This window comes from Mycteria americana, chromosome 1 (assembly GCF_035582795.1).
Source record: "Mycteria americana isolate JAX WOST 10 ecotype Jacksonville Zoo and Gardens chromosome 1, USCA_MyAme_1.0, whole genome shotgun sequence".
Classification (NCBI taxonomy): Eukaryota; Metazoa; Chordata; class Aves; order Ciconiiformes; family Ciconiidae; genus Mycteria; species Mycteria americana.
In genome coordinates this window covers 32,378,062-32,388,864 of record NC_134365.1, presented here as the reverse complement: position 1 = coordinate 32,388,864, position 10,803 = coordinate 32,378,062, and the positions used below count along the sequence as shown (strand labels likewise).

Sequence of the window (10,803 nt, the reverse complement as noted above, 5' to 3'; positions counted from 1 at the left end):
AAAGGCAGCCTAGTAACTTTTTCCATGTTTTAAGATGCCAAGTACAGAAGGTGACTATCGAAGTAAATGTTATTTTTAGTAGATAATGCAATGGCAGGTGATTAGCCCCAAAAGGCAAAGTGACAAATGCACTGTTTTTTGGTGAAACTGGACATTATCTACTGCATAAAACATACATTTTATCTAGTAAATATTTTCATGTACTGTAGCTGTCTACTAAGAGGCAAAAGCTCACCCAGAAACCTGTCAAGCAATCTTATTAATGGGTACATGCCCAATGTGGGACAGCAGCTGTGTCTAACTCAAATTTCACTGCAGTCACACTGTTTCAAAGAACTCATGTGTACCTTCCTGTTGTTGAAAATATGGTTTCATTCACGTACTATATCGTCATAGCTTACCACACCACCCTTCTTGACATAAGCAGAAAGTTGCAAAGGAATGAGCAGTAAGATCACAGTAAGCTCTAAATGTTAACTTCACAACTCTAAGGTAATTTCAAGAGGATGCATGTATGAAACTGAGGAGACAAAAGGAAATACATAATTTATTATTTCATGTATCAACTGCTAATTTTCTTCTTAACTAGAGACACCTGAAGTTTGGCACCGAAAACTGAAGCTTCTGTAGTAAGCTTCTCACTCACATGAACTACTTCAAGATTTTATTTCCTTTATTCCCTGACACGAATAGCTGCTCAAGTGAAGTTTTCGGGCTTGGGATTATTTTCAAATAATGAATGAACCAATCTGAAGTTATCCCAATAAAAACAATAAGCAGCAAGTCCTAAAAATATCAGTTAATTTTGATAATTTAATATGCCATTTATAGTCATCCAAACATCTTACTCAATACTGTTATGTACAAAAACCACTGAAAATAAAAAAAGAATTTAAATGTTATCTTTCAAATGTAAAAGTGCAATTACCACAGGCAAAGTTTTTGTAAGAATGTTACATTTCTATTAATTTCACTGGCTACATAAGAGCCTAACAGGTATACTGCCTACACTAAAGTGAATGAGGATTTTATTTTTTGTTAATTTTGAATAAGCCTGGTAGTTGATAAATAAAGTTTTACTGCCACCATAATTATGGTACATACATCTGAAAATGCATAGCACAATTGTTTTCATAATTTTCAGTTTTACAGACTTTAAGAAACTTAAATAGAGGAACAGTAAGAACTGTAAAGTTCAAAAAATAATTAACACCATAAAAACTTGTATCGAGTGAGTGTGCACAAAACAGCCATCCTGAATTGCTCTCTCCAGAATTCTGATAGCTTTCCAAAGATGTTATTTACCCCCAATAAACATTCTTCCTTTACAGTACTGAATGGATTTTCTGGAACAAGATTTACATTTATGATCTTTCATGCATTACACATTCACAATTTGGAAAGAAATGGAAGGCCTTCATACATGTCAGCCTTTAATCTTATCCAGTCCTGAAGTCTCTGCAAAGTTGTTTTTTCTTGTGTCAATATTTTTGCAGCTTTTCTCAGTTTTTCTTCATTTCGTTCTAAATAACGGATTCCATCTGTCTGCAGCTGATTGAGTTTCTCTTTACGACTTTCATCCAGAGGTATGTCTTCATTCATGAGAGGGTTGAATCTGAAGTAAGTATCTGGAGGTAACAGTGCATCCAGCATGGTGTGAACTTCTGTATTGACAACAAACGAAGAAAACAGTTATATTTACATGAGACAGACAAATAGTCCTACAGTCTCTGAACAACAAGTGTTCTGGAGTGACACAGTAAGTGTAAATATGTGCTGCTTTGCTGAGTAAACGTTTTTCCACCATTGCCTTATCAAAACCCCTTTCTCTTTAGAAAGTTTGCAAATGACCCTGTAGCTCTGTTTACTCTGGAAAAGCTTCATCTTCTATTCTAAGACAACTTCACTGGTATGACAATTAAGAAGGCTTTGCAGCTATCCACATTTTCAATTACATGTACATTCCATTCCTTTACAAGTGAGAGCGCATTCTGAAGAGCAGCAATGTAACTTATATATTCCCATTCAGGATACCCATGATTTGTTACGCTCAGCACTAACGGAAGTAGGTATTATGTAAACGACAGCTATATGTTCTCTAATCTCAAAAGACGGCAGTAAAAAATATGTAGGTTTAAAGCTTTCTTTTGCTTGCAACTAATTCATTTTTTAATATATTACTACAGATTTTCGATTTGAATTTAATATTCATTTAATTTAAAATGTTCAAGTTAAATTGTAACAGTTAACTAGTGCAATAATAAACTGGCAATGTAATGTATTTATATGTTCCTCTCTTCCTTTTCCCCTCTCTTTTATAACCTATTTTCTCTCCCCTTTTAGATCTCTCTTCTCTTTGTTGGCTCCCTTAAAATTCCATTTCCAGTAGTTCCTTCATCTTTCATTCTCTTGTATTTCCACGTCCTTTGCATTCTTGCCACGCTCCTCCATTCTTTTAAACATCTACTGTTATATAAAAATTTTAAAGTGAAAAAAATATCATGGGTAAGACTACAGCAAAAGATTCTTGTTAACTGGAAATCTCTGCTTGGTCCCTCCTCCCATAAATTACTCACCTGTGTCTCTGTTCTTGTCTCACCACATCCACTCTTTCTTGCCCTATTTAATACTCTGCCCTTCTTCCTTCATAATATAACTTCCCGTTTGCTCAAATCTACTCTCCCCTCTTTCTATTTCCTCTCCTTTGGTCTCCACAATGCTTCCCTTCCTCCTCTTCCCCATCAAATTTCTTGCCCAATTTTTCAGCTGCCATGAAATTTTTTCTTCCTTTGATAAAAAGTGGACAGCATGTCTCTCCTTCCCACAATTCCCACTGCCTTTCCACGATTGTGCAAAAAACAAAGGTGGCCCAAAATCTAGCTGTTTCTTACTAATGACAGTCAGTTGACAGAGATCATGCATGATCTCTGAGCAAGGGATCCAGACCGTAAGAGTATTTCTTGTTCCCCAGCTTTTTACAGTATCAGTTTCCTTTGTAAGAGAGGGAGGGGGGAAGTATCTGCATATCAATATTTCCTGTTTATAAAAACAAAACAGATGTAAACTGCTAGTGATAGAGCTCCAGTGTACTCCCATGCTAGGAACAGAGTTTATTTTGGAAAACAGATGCTTGGCTCCTCCTGACAGCAATGGAAGTCACGACCAGTGGCAGATACAGTCTAGCCCTTGGAAAAGCACATGTATAGAAGCACATACAGAAAAGAACAGAACTAACATACTTTTTCTGAAGCTGCTGAAAACCAATTAGTGTTCTATATTAACTATGAAGCATTTCTGTTTATGGGAAAAACAACCCAAATATAAGAAAATATGATTTTTCTACTGAAATGAATTCTTGAGTATGCCTTTATCCTGAAGCAAAAGTAAAAACACATCACTTTGTATAAATCCTGTTGGATTATCATTGTCATTCTGATAAATTTTGAGGTATCTTTTATTTTTAGTATACCTATGTCACCAACCTCATATTAACAGTTGAGAACTCATAAACTAAAAGAGCTTAGCAACAACATAGTGAAGATGAAGATTCACAGAGATAAGGCTAAGAAACGCATTCATATTATCATCTCCAGAAAACCTGTAATACTGGTACTAAAACACCAACTATACAGAACAAGTTACGGAGAAACGTGTTTCAAGTAGTTTCAATGGGGCGGGTAGAGAAGAGAAGGGGGAAGACAAAAGGTTGCAGATTGCTCTCTGAATTGGAACTACAATTCTAAGAAACATAAAAACTGAAAACAGTCACAATATAAATGTATCTTAAGACACCAACCTTCTGTATCAGTTGCACTGCTGATAACATTTGTGAGTTTGGCTTTCAAACTGGTGTAGGTGACATTGGTCCTTCCCTCGCTTTCGTATCGACCAGTGCCCAGTGATATCAGACACTGCAATGGAACATTTGGCCAAAGACACTTGCACTCATGAACTGCCAGTGCAGAAGGATTATTTAGAAGCAGACCTCCATCCTGTAAATTAAAAATAAATACAAATGTTAGTACTATACATAACATATGGTCATAAAAGAAACTACAACTCTAAACTAAACTAGCATAGCACTAATATACAAAATCAATTAAATCAAATAAGCATTCATTTCCATCTTTTGTGCAACTGTTCTGTTTGTGCTATGCAGCAGCTGCGTAGCTAGGCTTCCTGGGCTTATGGACACTGTCAGAGCAGCTCCTGCATCTGTGATCAGTTCTGCTGTTGTGAGTATTGTATAGAAGAGGTAGGCTGAAACAGCAGCATTCACTGGACTATCTGAAGAAGTTATGACTTAATCTTCTGAAGACCTTTTAGGAAAGACAGATATGCATATTGACAATTTCTTAAACAATCAAAAAGTCTGCATCTCAAAATGTTTATTACTGGTATTACAAGGATATATTCTGTAACAAAATCCAAATCACTACCTGCAGATTCCAAAAAAAAAAAAAAAAATAAAAATTTGCAAGAGCGAAGCTTGGCCAAAGCTACTTTATAACCACAGTCATTACACAGGATGCTATAACCTGGATTCAAGACTTGGAAAATCACAGAGTCATTTAGGTTGGAAGGGACCTATTGATCTCATCTGGTCCAACCCCCCTGCTCAAGCAGGGTCAGCTAGAGCACATTGCCCAAAGCCATGTCCAGTCAGATTTTGAGTATCTCCACAAATGGAGACTCCGCAACCTCTCTGGGCAACCTGTTCCAGTGTTTGACCACCCTCACAGTAGAAAATGTTCTGGTGTTCAGATGGAACTTCATGTATTTTCATTTGTGCCATTGTCTTTTGTCCTGTCAGTGGGCACTACTGGGAAGAGTACGGCTCCCTGATCTTCATTCCCTCCCATCCTTTATTTGTACACATTGATAAGATCCCCCCTGAGCCTTCTCTTCTCTAGGCTGAACAGTCCCAGCTCTCTCAGTCTCTTGTTGTATGAGAGATGCTCCAGTCCCTTAATCATCTTTGTGGCCCTGCGCTGGACTCACTGCAGTATGCTCATGTCTCTGTTGTACTGGGGAACTGGACACAGTACTCCAGGTGCGGCCTCAGCAGTGCAGAGAGGAAGGATCATCTCCCTTGACCTGCTGGCAACACTGTCCTTAATGCAGCCCAGGATGCTGTTGGCCTTTTTTGCCACAAGGGTGCATTGCTGGCTCGTGTTCAGCTTGCTGTCCACCAGGACCCCAAGGTCCTTCTCTGCCAAGCTGCTTTACAACCAGTCAGTCCCCAGTGTGGGTTGGTGCATGGGGTTATTCCTCCCAAGATGCAGGACTCTACCTTTCCCATTGTTGAACTTCACGAGAATTCTCCAGCCTGCTGAGGACCCTCTGAGAGGTGGCCCAACCATCTGGTGTACCACCCATTCCTCCCAGGTTTGTACCATCTGCGAACTGCCTGCAGGTGCACTCTGTCCCATCATCCAGGTCATTAATGAAGATGTGAAATAGTACTGGCGCCAGTATTGACCCCTGGGGTACACCTCTAGTGACTTGCTTCCAACTGGACTTTGTGACACTGATCCCAACTCTCAGGGCCTGGCCATTCGGCTAGTTTGCAATCCACCTCACTGTCTACTTATCTAACCCACACTTTGTCAGCTTGTCTGTGATGTTACAGGTGGTGTCATAAGCTTTACTAAAGTTGAGGTAAACAACATCTACGGCTTTCCACTTGTCCACCAAGCTAGTCACCTCATTGCAGAAGGCTACCAGGTTGATCAATCATTAGTTCCCCTTTGTAAATCCATGCTGACTACTCATGAACACCTTCTTGTCCTTCATGACTTTGGAAATCCTTTCCAGGAGGATTTCCTCCATCACCTCCTGAGGGATTGGGCTGAGGCCAACTAGCCTGTAGTTCCCCAGAGCTTTCTTCTTGCCCTTCCTGAAGACAGGAATGATATTTGCTCTCCCAATCACCACGATCATTTAAAGATAATCAAGAATCGCCTTGCAATGGCATCAGCCAGCTCCATCAGCACTCATGGGTGAAACCCATCAGGCCCTATGAATTTATGTATGCCCAGTTTATCTGCTCCCTAACCTGGTTCTCCTCCACCAAGTATAAGTCCTCCTTATACTTGTATAAGTCCTGCACGTATAAGTCCTGCACCAGACTTTCCCACTAGCTTCAGGGGCCTGGGATTCCTGAAAGCCATTTTTACTGGTAAAGACTGAGACAAAGACAGCATTAAGCACCTTGGCCTTTTCCATGTCATTTGTCGCCAGCTCCCCTGACCCATTCAGTAGCGGGCCCATGTTCTCCCTAGTCTTCCTTTTGCTGTTTATGTACTTGTAGAATCCTTTGTTGTTGCCCTTCACATACCTCTCCAGATTCAACTCCAGGCCAGCTTTTGCTTTCCTAACCCCATCTCTGCAAGACTGGATAGGAGCTCTATACTCCTCCTGGGTCACCTGCCCCTGCTTCCACCTCTTGTACACTTCCTTTTTATGTCTGAGTTCAGTTAGGACCTGCTTGCTCATCTGTGCCTGACACCTTTGCTTGATTTCCTACTTGTGGGGATGGTCCTTTCTTGAGCTTGGAGGAAGTGATCACTGAGTATCAGCCAGCTCTCCTGGACCCCTCCTCTCTTCAAGGCCATAGTCCATGGGATTCTTCCAAGCAGAGATCTGAAGAGGATGAAGTCTGCTCTCCTGAAATCCAGGGCCGTGGTCCTGCTTTTTTCCCTGCTCCCTTCTCTTAAGATCTTGAACTCCATCATCTCATAGTCACTGTAGCCAAGGCTTTCTTTAACTTTCATGTCCCTGACCAGTTCTTTATTCTTCATAAGCATCAGGTCCAGCAAAGCACCCTTCTTTTTTGGCTCCTCTATCAACTGTGCCAGGAAGTTGTCATCTATGCACTTGAGAAATTTAGGTTGCTTGAGCTCTTCTGTATTGTCCTTTCATCAGGTATCAGGAGGATTCGATGATCTTAAAGGATGATGGTTGGACTCAATGATCTTAAAGGTCTTTTCCAACCTATATGATTCTGTGATTCTGTGATTCAAGTCCCCCCTGAGGGCGAGGCCCTGGGAACGTGAGGCTTAATTTGTCTGAAGATCAGAAATCAGCCCAAGACTAATAGGAACAAAGGGTACTCTTGTAGGTCTGGAACTGAGGAGAGACATCTTTTGCTAGCAACATGTCAAAAACATAGGTGATGAGGCTAGGATAAAATACTTTAGGACTAATAAGAATCAGTATGACTGACAATAAGTCTGAGAAGCATTCAGACAAGGAAATTTTGATCCAGCAAATCTCAAAAAGTACGTTCAGCACTTCTTGGAAATAAAATGCTCTTCAGTCCAACTAAGAAATGATTACTTTGGACTTTGAATTCAACGGGACTTTCTATATTGGGAATGCCTTAAAAAAAGCAGTTATAAAGGCAAAACTTAAGCTGAAAACGTTATCAATAGCAGAGACGAATATCTTTATAGCCATTCAAAATCTATACAAATAAAACATGTAAAATATAGAAGAAACATACTATTTACTACAATAAGCATTATGCAAAAGCTTCCTATATCCTAAAGCTCACTGAACTCCCTATATCCCATACCTGACCATCACATTACAAGAACAATAAAAAAAGGCAACTCTACTCAGGAATAGGTTAGAATAAAAAATATTGTGGACTTGGTAAACATTTTACAGAAACTCCTTTTAACTACAGCTGTGCTAGATAAATAAGTAAAAACAGGATTACTGAACTGAGTTTTTTGAGTTTTTTTTTTTTTTTAATTAAGCTTTCATTTCAACCTACAAAAAGCTCTTTGAACTCCTTCTGGATACTGTCCGCTTTGCTCAAAACACTGCTAAAATGAATGGTCTCTTCCGTGCCTATTATCCTTTGCTTATGTTTAAATTAGCTTCTACACAGAAAACTAAATACAAGGATGTTTTTGTCCTTGATATAATTCCTCATGAATCTTAATCTCAAATGTTCATAGTTATCTTTGTGGTGCTTACTTTTTTCTTTAAATCCTAGATTAAAAACATGCTTACCAAATAATTTCCACTGATCTTGTCAATATAATTTAATTAAACATGATTGCTTCGCCATGGGAAAATTAGTGTTATCAAAAGTTAGGGGGTATATACTACTAGAATACTAAAATATTTTTGTAATATTGACAAATAAAAGATCAAAGGAAGGTAAAGTACCTAACACATACCAAATATGTATTGTGATAACTAACAGCTTTGTGCAATGATTTCCATATTTAAACATTCTCCAACTTAGGTTTATTGAAGTGACAGTAAATATCCATTCCTAATAATTTTGAATTTAGACACCTTTAACATAGCTTCCAGCATTTATATAGCTACATGTCATTTTTTGAAAGTTAGAAGTAGGCCTCAATAAGGAAGGCAACTGATTTTTTTCTTCCCCTCCAAACAGATAGTGGTTGATAGTGACCACATCCCAATCAATCGTGCTTCAAATCAGCTTACTCTGTTAAAGATGCTCATCATACTGCTCTTTTGCTTACAATTATCAACTACTGAAGCAGTAAATAATGTTATTAGTTAAATCGGACTATTAAGGACTCAATGAAGGAAATGCTGCAATAATTTATTTAATTCTGCAGCTCCAGAAACCTTAGAGCTCATTACGTCAAAGGCTGAAATTCTTGTGGAAAAATACTTCACAAGTTTTAAAATTAGCTGGAATGATTTCACACGTATGTGAATCCGAAGAAAACTGTAAACCACAAAGAATTTTCCAGTTCTAAGATTAAAAAATAGAAACTAACCTTTCTGATTCTGAATAACTCCTCTACTTCATAAAACTGGACAAAAAGTCCTTCCTGAGAAATACATTAAACTAGCAATACAGAAATATGAAAGCCAGGTCTAAATTTTTAGAAAAGTAATTTTAAGTAACCATGACATGTCCCTCTTCATGCTTGTCCTTGAGACATTGGAATACAATTCCAAGTGATCGACTGCAGTTTTGCACATAAGATATACTGAGATCATAAGAATCTTCACTGATCCTTGCTCTGAATGCCTATATATTTAGTCTGTCAATTTGTGTTGGAGAACTGCTAAATTTGGTATCTTCGTTTTCTTTTCTGATTCTGTTGAAGTTGTTATGTAGTTATTATAAAAACTAATCTAAATTATTTATAACTTACCAATTAAAATATTTTTATTGTAAGCACTCAGCTTTTAAAAGATGTTTATATAAATACATTAACCAAAATGCAATATAACCAAAAGACTGAATGACTGCTAGTAGTATGGAATGTCTTGATGACTAACACAATAGCTTCCTCTTCCATATTAGTTTCTATGAGCTTTCTTGCCACCTTAAAGTTTCATGCAGTTAAACAACTGGAAGAAAACAAGGCCAATTTATCTGATCTATGGGTACAGAGATGCCTGTTGGACAAAATCTGAATTCTTGTTTGTCTCTTTTTTCAGAAGGAAGTAATTCGTTGTATGAGTCCATTCAATTTCAAATGTTCTGTTTGCTCGGTACAATCTCTTGTCTTTCATCCACCTATCTCTCAATCTTAAATTTAAATTTTTCAGTTAGCATGACGGTAGAATTAGGATCTTCCCAGCATGCTTCTGCAGGAGACAAGAATGACAAACCAAGAACAGGAATCCAGAAGCAAAAAGTTTAACCCAAACAATTAAACTTATTGATTCAGGCCATTGACTGAAAGACATTCATGGCTGGGGAACAAACAAAAGCAAACACTAGTAAAATACTTTTTAGAAATACAGCTAAGTGGATAGTTGCAATGTGCTATGGGGAAAAATATGACAATCGCTGAAAAGATTAGGGAAACTAGGTATACTAGTGACAAGCTGCACTGCATACTCTATGGAATGACTGTGGGAAAGTTTCACGTGTTGGACTTTCCATGAATAGAACTGTATTCACACAATAATGCATTTTAGCATGATTGTAAGTATAGTCATCAGCAAACACCAACATTAGCAAAATGTGCAAAATGCATTGACAGAATGCAACCTTCAAAGTGTATGAATACTGGATTGCATTCTTTGTGCCCATTATCTATTTTATGGAATATATTATCAGAACATAATTTATAATTGAAAAGCATATATTTCATGGACCCATACTAGCACAGAACAATTCTGATCTCCTAAAGCCTTCATATAAACAAAATATTGCAAACAAAAAAGGATCTTTATACCACATACAATGGCGTAAAAATCTTGTTGCTATAAAGTGATACTTTAAATTATACTGTAAGCTTCAGATGCAATTCAAATTCTACAAAGCAATGCTGATTTTATGCACAGCCCTAAACCTTTTCAGTTCCTAATAAAGTTATCAGTTCCTTTTTGACAGACTGGAATGTCTTCAAATGTCCCTCCTTTCATGTATATTATTAAAAATATTGCTATGGTATGGTACTGTCTGTGTGCACAGACAGAAAAGGAGAGGCAATACAAACAGTTTATTAGATAAACTACTAGATTATCAACATACACTTGGGCTAAAAGCAAAACCAGTAGGTCAAGTGAAGTGATTATCCCCTTTTATTCAGTACTCATGAGGTCAAACTGGGAATACTGTGTACAGCTTTGGACACCCAGTTACAAGGCACTGAAAAACCGGAATATGTACAGAACCATTAAGATGGTTTGGGGGCTGAAGCACATAACATAGGAGAAGAGATGCAGGGAATGGGGTTTGCTTAACCTGGAAAAAGAGAAAGCCAAGGAGAAATCTAATCACAGTCTTCCACTACCTAAAGGGGGAGAAGACACAGCCAGACTCTTTCAAAAAGTGCAGAA

The 10,803-nt window shown here is 38.0% G+C and overlaps 1 protein-coding gene across 4 annotated transcripts in view; it reads right to left on the bottom strand.

Moving 5' to 3' along the window:
• Positions 1-947: 947 nt before the first annotated feature.
• Positions 948-10,803, bottom strand: part of PNPLA8 (patatin like domain 8, phospholipase A2) — a 43,212-nt gene continuing 33,356 nt past the window's right edge. For all 4 annotated transcript variants that reach the window (XM_075494035.1, XM_075494065.1, XM_075494054.1 and 1 more), the window contains 2 exons: positions 3,797-3,992; positions 948-1,664 (listed from right to left, as the gene is read on the bottom strand). In XM_075494035.1, the coding sequence (XP_075350150.1) occupies positions 1,390-1,664; positions 3,797-3,992 (471 nt within the window). In that variant the 3' untranslated portion in view covers positions 948-1,389. The remainder of the gene's footprint in view (positions 1,665-3,796; positions 3,993-10,803) is intronic.